The sequence below is a fragment of the Somniosus microcephalus genome, chromosome 12, assembly GCF_052327205.1.
Source record: "Somniosus microcephalus isolate GS21.2 chromosome 12, FLI_Smic_1.0, whole genome shotgun sequence".
In the NCBI taxonomy this organism is placed as follows: domain Eukaryota; kingdom Metazoa; phylum Chordata; class Chondrichthyes; order Squaliformes; family Somniosidae; genus Somniosus; species Somniosus microcephalus.
The window spans coordinates 208,471,652-208,485,350 of NC_140998.1; the positions used below are offsets into that span (position 1 = coordinate 208,471,652).

General features: G+C 49.9%; 1 protein-coding gene and 1 long non-coding RNA gene across 2 annotated transcripts in view; one reads left to right on the forward strand and one right to left on the reverse strand.

The window, feature by feature from the left end:
• Nucleotides 1-356: 356 nt before the first annotated feature.
• Nucleotides 357-6,463, reverse strand: LOC147109982 (uncharacterized). The gene is made up of 3 exons (XR_015080376.1): nt 5,332-6,463; nt 5,102-5,206; nt 357-3,208 (listed from the first exon to the last, which is right to left on the reverse strand). It is a non-coding gene; the product is annotated as an uncharacterized LOC147109982 (long non-coding RNA).
• Nucleotides 6,464-6,889: 426 nt separating this feature from the next.
• LOC147109983 (uncharacterized) overlaps nt 6,890-13,699 on the forward strand; it is a gene marked incomplete at its 5' end in the record, with an annotated part of 144,256 nt that continues 137,446 nt past the window's right edge. The window contains one exon of the mRNA XM_086002450.1: nt 6,890-6,995. Within this exon, the coding sequence (XP_085858576.1) occupies nt 6,890-6,995 (106 nt within the window). The remainder of the gene's footprint in view (nt 6,996-13,699) is intronic.

Here is a 13,699-nt window from a genome sequence, read left to right on the forward strand (position 1 = left end):
GTGCCTAATGCACAATTTCTGACTATTATTCTACTTGTTAGTTTTAGAATTATTTATACTACCTTTTCCACCTGAGCCCTTCCCTTCCCCATTTACTAGTTTAAAGTCCTTAAATCTGTGTCCTCTGGTTACCGACCCTTTGCCAGTGGAAACAGTTTCTCCTCATTTATTCTATCGAAACCCCTCAGGATTTTGAACACCTCTATTCAATCTCCCCTTAAACTTCTCTCCTCTGAGGAGAGCAACCCCAATTTCCCTCGTCTCTCCAGGTAACTGAAGTCCCACATCCCTGGTATGCGCGTCATACAGCAGTGGGGACTGCACAGTGTGAGGATCAACCAATAATTACAACGTCACAACAGGATTTCCTGTTTATTTCACAAGAAAATTACAGAACGTCATTCTGAAGCAACCCCCATTTGCTCCCAAGAACTCAAGGAAGTGGAGGGGCGTCAGTGCTTGGGATGACTTCAGTCAGAAAATGGACAACAGTCCAACGTGCATCTGTTCCACCATGTGACTGTCTAGGCAGGACGGAAATCTTCTCCTGGATGTTGATAAAGGAAACACGGAAAAGGACGATCTGACCTCCAGGTTATTGTTCTTCTCGATTCCCATTAGACCAATTGCTGCGATTTGCACAGAGGAACTGGACAACGAGCAAGTTTCTCTTCCCGGTCGCGTTAAGAGTAAAGTCTTGGTGTGGTGGCAAACACCAGAAGGAACAGCCAGAGAACATCCTCCATCCTCACTCATTCGTTCCCGTACTGTAACCAAGTCTCCATCTGTAACCTGATCAGGATGACTGGGTGGCTTTGGGTCCGCCGAATCAATGGCTATGCCACACTATCGGACGATCTGCTCACCAGGGTGTTGGTGAAGCCAATGGCGGTTTTAAAAGCATCTCTAAAGAAGGCAGCCAGCGTGATTTGTCCTCCTCGTAAGGAATCGATTGCAAATGAACCCGCAGCGCTTCAAGTACCTCCGGGACCTGATCCTGAAGTCCACTGCCATGTCATTTAACGGTGGTTTTCACGAGGACAGGGGCTGCACATGGACAGCTGGGGTGTCGGTCGGCCAGTCCTTTGAAGAGCGGGTGAAACACTTAGAAATGACCTTAGGTGATCTGATAACGGCCCAGAAATTCGGGTCGGGGGCTTCCCGCGGGTGCAAGCCCCCGATCTGCACTTACCTTGCGCGCTGGCCGTTGAGCTCTGGGCTCCCGTGGAATTCTGATCCGGTACCTGGTCCGGCTGCCGGTGCGCAGTGCTTGCGTATCCCAGGGGCGCAGTTAGTTCGATGCGTCCCCTGGGATCACATGGGCCATGGGGAGCCAATCGGAGCAGGGAATGCCCATTCATAAGATTGACAGGAAGAGCTGTCAAAACTTATAAATACTACGAGCCCCAAAACATCACTAAATCTTCAAATAAATTTTCTAAAAACATTTTTTAAATAAACTATAAATTACATGAAATAGCTATTTTAAACAATTTAAATTTTTGAAAAAAATAATTTTATTTTCTAACGGGGCTAAAAATAAACTTACCTTGCTTTAAAGTATTTAAAAATAATAAACCTGTGGAAAAAATGTTTTAATTTTAATTAATTCACCACTTACCTTGTTAAAAGCAGGCCTTGCGACTGCTTTTTAAATGTGTAAATTCTGGAGACTTACCCTCCCGGGAAAACCTGAAAAAAAAAACCAAAGTTCGATGCGCACGCGCTGCCTCTCCCGCGCACGTGTTCGACCTCTGAACCCCTGCTTTCAGGGGAACGGAAGTGCCGGTTTCCCGCGCATGCGCAGTGCATGCAGGAAACCGGCACTTCCATTGGTCTTACGAGTGAGTACCCCGTGCGTACTCACCCGTGGAGACCCGAAGTTCTGGGCCCTTGTGTCGAGTGTTGGCTTAAAATACTCCACAACAGAAGTAATGGGTCTGCTCACCCTGGAATGTACCGGCACTAAATCTTGAACATTAATCTTCTCCAAGTAGAATTTTAGAAGCGCTAAGATAGTATCTATGGCTCTATCTCGCCCGTGATCCTGTGTCAACATTATCCACTCTTCTACCTGCTTGAATATGGCCCAAAGACCTTTAGGAGACAGGTCCCGAAGCACGGTTTGCTTTAGAAGACCTTACAGGGTTGTCAAACGTTTCAGCAGAAAGCATCTCAGTTTCTTTGGCGTTGCCATTTGTGTCTTTGTCCTGGGCTGGTGCTGAAACTGCTGGTTCATCCAGGTTTGAAGTAATTGAGGTGTTTGCTTGGTGTGTATATAGTTGGCCAGTCCATCGCTGTACGAGACATGTGCAGCTGTCCATGGTTGGTTATATCCACTCTCTCCGAGCTCGTGATCTGCAGCACACAGCAGTGTTTAGTGAATTTCCTCCTTTATGTTCTTACGGCAGAGCTGACGCATCGCTGTACCAAGAGATCTAGAGAAACACCTCTTGTGGGAGACAATGGTCAGTGGAGATCGGTTTACACATTTCATCACTGTGCTCCAACATCCATGGTAATCAGAGCAATGGTCAAGAACTGCAACTGTTTATCTTCCCATTTGCACTAGAGTAGAGAGACTCCTCCGAACTCTCCAGTAATTAACTCCTCTTCCCACCCTCTCACTGTTACTGGAGGGGGGGTGGGGGGGGGGATATTCAGAGTCGGGACTTGAGTCTGCATTAGCATGTGTACAACAAATACTTTCTAAGGCTCATAGTCAACATTGTCTGTGCTCACTCACTCAGTCCGAAATCAAATCTCTCCACGGACGTCTGTCTCTTTAGTCTCTGACTGTTTTTCCCCCCGCCAATGACTAATACCGGTCCTTTGCATGGTGCTTCCAATCGGCGCTCCAGGGATCTTTCCAGCTCTGGCTGAATTTGATGAATTCAAGTTGTTTTGTTAAGCTCCGTCCTCGTTTTTCCTCATGCGTGCAAAGGCACATTGTGTGTCAGTTTGTTGTCTTTTTTTGTTGTTCAGCCCTCCGGTTTCTGGGTTATGGTCTTCATTGTGGAGACATCTCTCGGTTGTGATTCTGTGCCCATGCAAGTCCTGGCAGTTGAAGGTGGGTTGGGGTTTAAGGCACAGACCCGAGATACAGAACAAACCGAGAAGGCAACAACTGCAACCCTTGGCAGCCATGTTAGATTGTGCAGCTTTCTTCTTAATGTAGACCGTACCCCACCACAGGCTTTCAAAGTACCTGTGCCAAAATAAATACAAATAGGATTGTAGATCAGACACTGCTAGTAAAATGCTCCAAAATGGAGATGTTTATGCAACTCAAAATTTAAATACTTTAGAAATAAAAGATCTGGCCCCATGTGACCTTTCACAGGTTTAGAACATAAGAAATAAGAGCAGGAGTCAGCCCTCTGGCCCCTCGAGCCTGCTCCACCATTCAATAAGATCATGGCTGATCATCGACCTCATCTCCACTTTCCCGCCCGATCCCCATATCCCTTGATTCCCCTAGAGTCCAAAAACCTATCGATCTCGGCCTTGAATATACTCAACGACTGAGCCTCCACAGCCCTCTGGGGCAGAGAATTCCAAAGATTCACCACCCTCAGTGAAGAAATTTCTCCTCATCTCAGTCCTAAATGGCCGACACCTTATCCTGAGACTGTGACCCCGTGTTCCAGACTCCCCAGCCAGGGAAAACATTTTCTCATCGTTAACCCTGTCAAGCCCCTTAAGAATTGTATATGTTTCAATTCAATGAGATCACCTCTCATTTGAGTAAACTCTAGAGAATATAGGCCCAGTCTACTCAATCTCTCCTCATAGCACAATCCCCCCATCCCAGGAACCAGTCTGGTGAACCTTCGTTGCACTCCCTCTATGGCAAGTATGTCCTTCCCTAGGTAAGGAGACCAGAACTGTACACAGTACTCCAGGTGTGGCCCCACCAAAGCCTTGTACAATTGTAGTAAGACTCCTTTACTCTTATATACTCTAATAATCCCTTTGTAACAAAAGCTAACATACCATTTGCTTTCCTAATTGCTTGCTGTACCGGCATGTTAACTTTCTGCGATTCATGTATAAGGACACCCTCTGAATGCAAACATTTCCCAGTCTCTCACCATTCAAAAAAATATTCTGCTTTTTTGTTTTTCCTACCAAAGTGGATAACTTCACACTTCCCCACATTGTATTCCATTTGCCATGTTCTTGCCCACTCAGCCAACCTGTCTGTATCACTCTGTAGCCTCTTTGCGTCCTCCTCACGACTTACTTTCCCACCTAACTTTGTATTGTCAGCAAACTTGGATACGTTACACTCAGTCCCTTCATCTAAGTCATTAATATAGATTGTGAATAGCTGAGGCCCAAGCACTGATCCTTGCAGTGCCCAACTAGTTACAGCCTGCCAACCCGAAAATGACCCATTTATTCCTACTCTCTGTTTTCTGTCCATTAACCAATCCTCAATCCATGCTGGTATATTACCCCCAATCCCATGAGCCCTAATTTTGTTTAATAGCCTCGTGTGGCATCTTATCGAATGCCTTCTGAAAATCCAAATACACCACACCCACTGGTTCCCCCGTAAACATCCTACTAGTTACATCCTCAAAATACTCAAAGATTTGTCAAACACGATTTCCCTTTCATAAAACCATGTTGACTCTACCTAATCATATTAGGATTTTCTAAAAGCTGTTACCACGTCCCAAATCATCCTGGAGTTTCTCAGCATCCTCCTCACAGCACACACACCCACCCAGCTTTGTGTCGTCTGCAAACTTGGAGATATTACATCTAGTTCCCTCGTCTAGATCATTTATATATTGTGAATAGCTGGGGTCCTAGCACTGATCCCTGTGGTACCCCACTAGTCACTGCCTGCCACTCGGAAAAAGACCCGTTTATTCCAACTCATTGCTTTCTATCTGCCAACCAGTTCTCTATCCAAGTCAATACCTTGCCCCAATCCCATGTGCCTTAACTTTACACGCTAATCTCTTATGCGGGACCTTATCGAAAGCCTTCTGAAAGTCCAAATGCATCACATCCACTGGTTCTCCCTTATCTATTCTACCAGTTACATCCTCAAAATGTTTTTCCAGATTAGTGAAGCTCGATTTACCTTTTGTAAATCCATGTTGACTTTGTCCGAGGATGCATTAGTACCGTCCAGTCAGCTATAGCGATGGAATATTTTCCTTTAGCTTCTCGCAGTTTATCCAGTTGCCTTTCAAAAGTAGAGGACAAATTACAAAAGTTTTGTTGAGGTGATTTTGTTCGATTGAAAAAAAAACAGAAAGGTTGTACGTTTGTGCCCGTGTACGAAAAAAGTGAAATGTGCCGATTACTCACCACAGCTATGGATTTTGTTCAGTGCTGCAAAACGTCAGAAAGCGCATTAAGCTGAGAGAGAACGCAAGGAGTTTCATCTGAATTACCGCCTGTTTCGGAGCCGACTTGAAGGCTGAATCACTGATGTCGGAACAGAGGGAGGGTCAAAGTCAGAGGACAGGAAGGGAGGCGAGGTGAAGGAATTTGTTGATGATGATATAAATGTTAGTGTACTTGGGGCGGGGGAAATCAGGGAGAGAAGTGAGTGATGGGCAAGTGGAACTGGCGCAGATGGCAGGGTTTTGGACAAGTTGGAGCTGATGGAGGATGCCAGTTTATAGAAACATAGAAGATCGGAGCAGTAGTAGGCTATTCGGCCCCTCAAGCTTGTTCCACCATTTAATGCGATCATGGCTGATCATCCAAATTCAGTACCCTGTCCCTGCCTTCTCCCCATACCCCTTGATCCCTTTAGCCTTAAGAAATATATCCAACTCCTTCTTGAATATATTTAATGAAAATAAGCCAGCAAGGAAGAAAATCGAGTCTAGGGATTAAGATTTAGGAGTTGCCTGAGATTTGGTACTGGAGAGGGCTAGCCGGGCATCCTTGCAAAAGACGTCACCGCCCCTAGCAACAGCCTTCCGATTGGCCGGGACCGCCACGTCAATCAGCGCCGCTCCGGCCCCGCCCCCTCCCGGGGGACCGTTAAGCTAATGAGGTCCTCACGCCACAAACACCCCCCCCCTATCCGTGAATTGAGGCGGGGCCGCCCATCCAGACTGATTGACAGGGCGGGCAGCCAATAGTAGGGCGGCGGCAGCGCTTTTCGGCCAATGGGCGAAGAGCTGGGCGGGGTCAGCGGGAGGGAGGGAGGCGGAGGAAAGAGAAGCGGCGACGCCGCCATTTTCCCCCGAGCTACCGCTTACTGTCCCGCTCTCTCCTCAGCGCGGTGGTTTGAAGGCGGATGGTGTGATGGCGGGGCGAAGAGGGGGAGAAATGCCCTCAGCGGCTCTCCAGCTCACCGAAAGCGATACATCCCGGCCGTTGGATGGAGGCGACTGAACCCCACTGCTCATCCCAGGTCCTGTCTGCCGCCCCGACCCATTCCCCGTCAACTAATCAGCGCGTCGCTGCACCGCCTCCCCCGGGCGCTGATTGGCCACTGCGTTCCGTGGCCCGGGCGCTCTCCCAGCCCACCGCGCTGCTATTGGTCGGGCGCTGCCTGGCTGCTTCCTGATTGGCCACATCGGGGATCCCACGTGGGGGGGAGGAGGCGGGGTTGCGTGTGAGAATTACAAGTCCCATTGGTTAAGCCCTGACCCCGCCTGTAGAGAGGGGGAGGGCGGACCTGGAGGCGCGGCCCGCCTCTCGCCATTGGCCGCCCGCCTTGTCAATCAGTCTGCATGGGAGCTTCCCCGCCCCCCCCCACTCGACAAATGGGAGGAGGGCGTGAGATCCTCATTAGCATAACGGTCCGCCGCCGCGCGCGGGGTGGAGCAGCGGGCAGGGGCGGGGCCGCACCGCTTGACGTCACCGCCCACCAATCGGAAGCGTGTTGCTGGGGCGGTGACGTCGGCCTCGGCCACAGGTAGCCAATGGGGGGAGCCCGCTGTTCCTGGCGGGAAGCAGGAGGAGGAGAAAAAGCGAGAGGTCGGTGTGTTATGAAGGAGGGAGCGCGGCAGGTGAGGCGACGGAGAGTCAGGGTGCCTGCGGGGAGGTCAGTCAGTGCATTCTGTGGATAGAGATTATAAACAGACGGTCACATCACTCCCCGGTCTCCATTGTGCCTCCTCCAATACACCAACTTTAACATTGACTCCAACTTACCTCAGCAACCCCATCCAGCCCCTCATGTCCTCTGACCCTTTGTGCATCTCCCCCTCCTGTTCCAACATGAGTGTCTGAGCCTTCAAATCTGCTCCAAAGCAGGTGGTAATTCAGAGGAAACTCCAGCTGTTTTTTTTTTCTCTCTCTCAGCTTAATGCGCTTTTTAGTTTTGGAGTGCACAGCAAGCTCCAGCTTTCTCTCTCAGCTTAATGCGCTTTCTAGTTTTGGAGCGCGCAGCAAGCTCCAGCTTTCTCTCAGCTTAATGCGCTTTCTAGTTTTGGAGCGCACACCAAGCTCCAGCTTTCTCTCTCAGCTTAATGCGCTTTCTAGTTTTGGAGCGCACAGCAAGCTCCAGCTTTCTCTCTCAGCTTAATGCGCTTTCTAGTTTTGGAGCGCACAGCAAGCTCCAGCTTGTAACCGGCACATGGACATTTTTTTCCCTCACTCAAAACACAAATGTACAGCCTTTTTGTTTTACTTAAACGTCATTCAATATGAACTTCAGCTCAATAAAAGTTTTTGAAATTAGTCCTCCAATTTGGAAAAGCGACAGCATAAACTGCTCGAAGCTGAAGAAAAATATTCCACCTACTGAGCTGACATATAAACATAGAAGATAGGAGCAGGAGTAAGCCATTTGGCCCCTCGAGCCTGTTCCGTCATTCAATGAGATCATGGCTGATCATCCAAATTCAGTACCCTGTTCCTGCTTTCTCCCCATATCCCTTGATCCCTTTAGCCTTAAGAAATATATCCAACTCCTTGAATATATTTAATGAATTGGCCTCCACTGCCTTCTGTGGTAGAGAATTCCACAGGTTCACCACTCTCTGGGTGAAGAAATTCCTTCTCATCTCAGTCCTAAATGGCTTATCCCTTATCCTTAGACTGTGACCCCTGGTTCTGGACTCCCCAGCCATCGGGAACATCCTTCCTGCATCTAGTCGGTCTAGTCCTGTTAGAATTTTATGACTGAATGGTACTGATGAGGATCGAGGGGCGGGTGGTGGGTCGGGGGGAATGGGGATGTTCGAGGAAGGAGGGGAGCCAGAAGGACAGTCAACTTTGAACCTCAACTCTGGACAGTCACCTCCTTCAGATTCACCTGCAAGTCACAAAAGAACAGTCAGATACTTGGAATCATTTATGTGATTATTCAATTTTAGAGGATATCGGCACAATTAGTGGGACCCATCAGTTCTCCCCCTCATTCTCTTACTTGATGCTTACCCATGAACATTTAATTCATCAGGCATAACCTGCTCTTTACAAAATCCATCCTCACTCTCCTGGATTAATTACCCCATGCATTCTCACCCATTTCAATCTGTATTATGGATTCCAGTCGTTTACCCACAGCCAGGGTAAAACTAATTGGTCAGTAATTTCCACATCCTCCTCAGATACCCCACCGGCCCCCTCCTCTAAAAGCTGATGCACGATGCTCAAGGATCTCAACCATTCCCTCACTTTCAAAACACATGATGGTCCCCTTCATCTCCAATTGGCCCAACCCCTTCTTTGACTAACCTGTTACTAATGTGCTTGCACAAGCCTTTGCGATTTCCCTTTATGTTGACTACTAGTCTTCCTTCAGGCTCCATTTTAACCTTCTTAATCTGTTTCTTATAACCTTTATCATTGTGTTTCCTTCAGCATTATCCTTACCCTGGCACTTGAGGTAACGGAACCTCCAGCTCGTGGTGACAGCTACAGAAAAGGTTGTCTATCGATTGAAGGATAGTTTATATGGAATTCTATCCCGTGCCTTTTGTCAGCGCTCTCTCTCCAACCCCTGGGTAAACACTTGCTCTTTGGTGTTTTTCGTGATTCCCCTCCCAAGTCATTGTTATCATCCCATTACAGATATTTGACACTGAATATCAAATAGTGTCAGACCGCCCGGGAGTTCCCTGCACTTCCAGAGCCCTCCTTCTCTCCCGATAAATGATCACCTGTCTCCCTTCTACTGCCTCTCTATTCATCCCGAGCTCTTGCTGCTGTCTGTAGATGTGTTTTTTTTTTACCTACTCGAGGTGTCAGTTCGGGACTCACCCAAAGATTTCGCTGATGGCAGCTACAGTATTCCCAGGAGTTGGAGCCACTTGCTCACCAAAGAGGCCCTTCCCCAATCTGCAATAGGGGCAGGCAGGGTGTGGCAAGAGGTGGCCAAGGTAAGAACATAAGAAATAGGAGCAGGAGTAGGCCAAAAGGCCCCTCGAGCCTGCTCCGCCATTCAATAAGATCATGGCTGATCTGATCCTAACCGCCAAGAAAAGGCAACTTAGCAGACAGAAGATGGCGGTGCAGTATACATGAAACCCTAAAAGGAAGAGGTACAATAGCAAACAGCCGTAAATACTGGCAGATAGAGGGGAAGAAGATCAAGAGCTTGGGAGGCCTATGTTTGGGTATTGTGTGGAAACTGACTGACTGGGTGTACAGCTCTGTGATGTCCCTCACCACTTTAACCTCCAGCTGCCATATTAAAGGTGCCCTTGCTATTGTGTGTGGAAACATTTAACCAAACGGAAACCCGCAGCCCGGGAAGAGGCACACTGTGTACCAGGGCAGTCATTACCTGGACTTCTCCTGTTCCTTTGCCTGATTATCTCTTTGACTGTCTTATTCGCTTCGGGGCAGCTGAAACCAGGATGGACAAGGCTCCAATCCCACCGACTGACAAAGGTTCTCAAAGCACATGTGCTTCCAAAGAACTCAAACAACTTTAGTTTCTTCATGAAATGAATCCGGCTCAGTTATCGTCTCTTCTCCCAAGTCTTTGGATTGTTCTGAAATCTTGTGTAGCAGAAAAACGGCACAAATCTCTTCCTTTCGTTTTGTCCCATTTTCTACAGTGCGAATCATTGTTTTAATTTCAATGCTTTCCCTGCAATTTCCAGTATTTTTATTGCAAGATAGCAGACGGATGCACATTAAACTCACAGATACACGGTACAGTGAAGATCAGGCACTGCTTGGGCAGGACAGTCCATACTCTGTCCCTGTGGGTCACTGGGGTACGTACCATGGAGCCCTATGGACCACGCACAGTTTAAATGGACACTCCCATTAATCTGTCGTGCTCGCAAGCTGCTGATACAACAACCTGCATTTATATAGTGCTTTTCAGGTAGTGAGACATCACAATCGTTTCACAGGAGCGATTATCAAACAAAATCTGACACCTAGCCACACAAGGACAGGTGACCCTCCCCAAACGTCTCCGCCTCTACCTCTCTCTAAGATGCTCCATGAAACCCCCACTCTTTGACCAAGCTTTTGGTGCTCTGTCCTAATATCTCCTTATGTCAAATTTTGTCTGATTACACTCCTGTGAAGCATCTAGGGATGTTTTACTATGTTAAAGGTGCTATATAAATTTAAGTTGTTGCAGACAGAAGAGGAATGAGAGAATTACTTCATACATTCTCCAATATTTTTACAACAGATTCTTCTGACTGGAAAGAGGGATATACATGAAGTCTGCACGCCCACCAACTCAGAAACGCTACCTCTGTACAACATGCAGTGCCAGGAGCACATGCTGCCTTCGAAGACAGCCTGGACCCCTGTTGAAGCGCCAAAATATTGTAGGATGCAATTCCACCCATAACTCACCTAAATTGGTCCATGGCATATACCCTCACTCATTATCCCCACTCATTTCCCCTCACTCACTGTCCCCCTCATTCACTCTCCCCTCACTCACTGTCCCCTTAGTCACTCTCCCCTCACTCACTGTCTCCCTCACTCACTGACCCCCTCACTCACTGTACCCCTCACTTACTGTCCCCCTCACTCACTGATCCCTCACTCACTCTCCCCTCACTCACTCTCCCCTCACTCACTGGCTCTCTCACTCACTGTCCCCTCACTCCCTGTCCCCCTCACTCACTGTCCCCTCACTCTGGCCCCTCACACACTGTCCCCCTCACTCACTGTCCCCCTCACTCACTGTACCCTCACTCATTATCCCCTCACTCACTGTCCCCTCACTCACTCTCCCTCTCACTCACGGTCCCCCTCACTCACTGTCCCCTCACTCACTGTCCTCTCACTCACTGTTCCCTCACTCACTGTCCCCCTCACTCACTGTCCCCTCACTCACTGTTCCCCTCACTCACTGTGCCCTCACTCACTGTCCACCCTCACTCACTGACCACTCACTCACCGACACTCTCACTCACACTCCCCTCACTCACTGTCCCTCTCACTCACTGTCTCTCTCACACACTATCCCCTCACTCATTATCCCCTCACTCACTGTCCCCATCACTCACTCTCCCCTCACTCACTGTCCCCTCACTCACTGTCCCCATCACTCACTCTCCCTTCACCCACTCTCCCCTCTCACTGTCCCCTCAGTCACTCTCCCCTCACTCACTGACCCCCTCACTCACTCTCCCCTCACACACTGTCCCCCTCACTCACTCTCCCCCTCACTCACTATCCCCTCACTCACTCTCCCCTCACTCTCTCTCCCCTCACTCACTGGCTCTCTCACTCACTGTCCCCTCACTCCCTGTCCCCCTCAATCACTGTCCCCTCATTCATTGTCCCCTCACTCACTCTCCCCTCACTCACTGTCCCCTCACTCACTCTCCCCTCACTCACTCTCCCCTCACTCACTGTCCTCTCACTCACTCTCCCCTCACTCACTGTCCCCATCACTCACTCTCCCCTCACTCACTGTCCCCTCACTTACTCTCCCCTCACTCACTCTCCCCTCACTCACTGTCCTCTCACTCACTCTCCCCTCACTCATGTCCCTCTCACTCACTCTCCCCTCACTCACTGTCCCCATCACTCACTCTCCCCTCACTCACTGTCCCTCTCACTCACTATCTCCTCACTCACTCTCCCCTCACTCACTGTCCCCCTCACTCACTGTCCCCTCACTCACTGACCCCTTCACTCACTCTCCCCCTTACTCAATCTCCCCTCACTCATTGTCCCCATCACTCACACTCCCCTCACTCACTGTCCCTCTCACTCACTGTCTCTCTCACTCACAATCCCCTCACTCATTATCCCCTCACTCAGTATCCTGTCACTCACTGTCCCCCTCACTCAGTCTCCCCTCACTCACTGTCCCCTCACTCTCCCCTCACTCACTCTACCCTCTCACTGTCCCCTCAGTCACTCTCCCCTCACTCACTGTCCCCCTCACTCACTGACCCCCTCACTCACTCTCCCCTCACTCACTGTCCCCCTCACTCACTGTCCCCCTCACTCACTCTCCCCACACTCACTCTCCCCTCACTCACTCTCCCCTCACTCACTGGCTCTCTCACTCACTGTCCCCTCACTCCCTGTCTGCCTCACTCACTGTCCCCTCACTCTGTCCCCTCACTCACTTTCCCCCTCACTCACTGTCCCCTCACTCATTGTCCCCTCACTCACTCTCCCCTCACTCACTGTCCCCTCACTCACTCTCCCCTCACTCACTGTCCCCTCACTCACTGTCCCCTTCACTCACTGTCCCCTCACTCACTGTCCTCTCACTCACTGTTCCCTCACTCACTGTCCCCCTCACTCACTGTCCCCTCACTCACTGGGCCCTCACTCACTATCCACCCTCACTCTCACCTCACTCCCTCTCCCCTCACTCACTGTCCACTCACTCACTCTCCCCTCACTCACTGTCCCCTCACTCACTGTCCCCTCACTCACTCTCCCCTCACTCCCACTCCCCCTTAGTTACTCTCCCCTCACTCACTGTCCCCATCACTCACTCTCCCCTCAGTCACTGTCCCTCTCACTCACTATCCCCTCTCACTCACTATCCCCTCACTCACTGTCCACTCACTCACTCTCCCCTCACTCATTGTCCCCTCACTCACTATCCCCTCACTCACTGTCCCCATCACACACACTCCCCTCACTCACTGTCCCTCTCACTCATTGTCTCTCTCACTCACTATCCCCTCACTCCTTATCCCCTCACTCATATCCCCTCACTCACTGTCCCCCTCACTCACTCTCCCCTCACTCACTGTCCCCTCACTCACTGTCCCCCTCACTCACTCTCCCCTCACTCACTCTCCCCTCTCACTGTCCCCTCAGTCACACTCCCCTCACCCACTGTCCACTCACTCACTGACCCCCTCACTCACTCTCCCCTCACTCACTGTACCCTCACTCACTCTCCCCTCACTCAGTCTCCCCTCACTCACTGTCTCTCTCACTCAATGTCCCCTCACTCCCTGTTCCCCTCACTCACTGTGCCCTCACTCACTGTCCACCCTCACTCACTGTCCACTCACTCACCAGCCCTCACTCATTATCCCCTCACTCACTAACCCCCTCATTCACTGTCCCCTCACTTACTGTCCCCTCACTCACTCTCCCCTCACTCACTGTCCCCATCACTCACTCTCCCCTCAGCCACTGTCCATCTCACTCACTATCCCCTCTCACTCACTATCCCCTCACACACTGTCCACTCACTCACCCCTCACTCACTGTCCGCTCACTCACTATCCCCTCACTCACAATCCCCTCACTCACTGTCCCCTCACCCACTCTCCCCTCACTCACACTCCCCTCACTCACT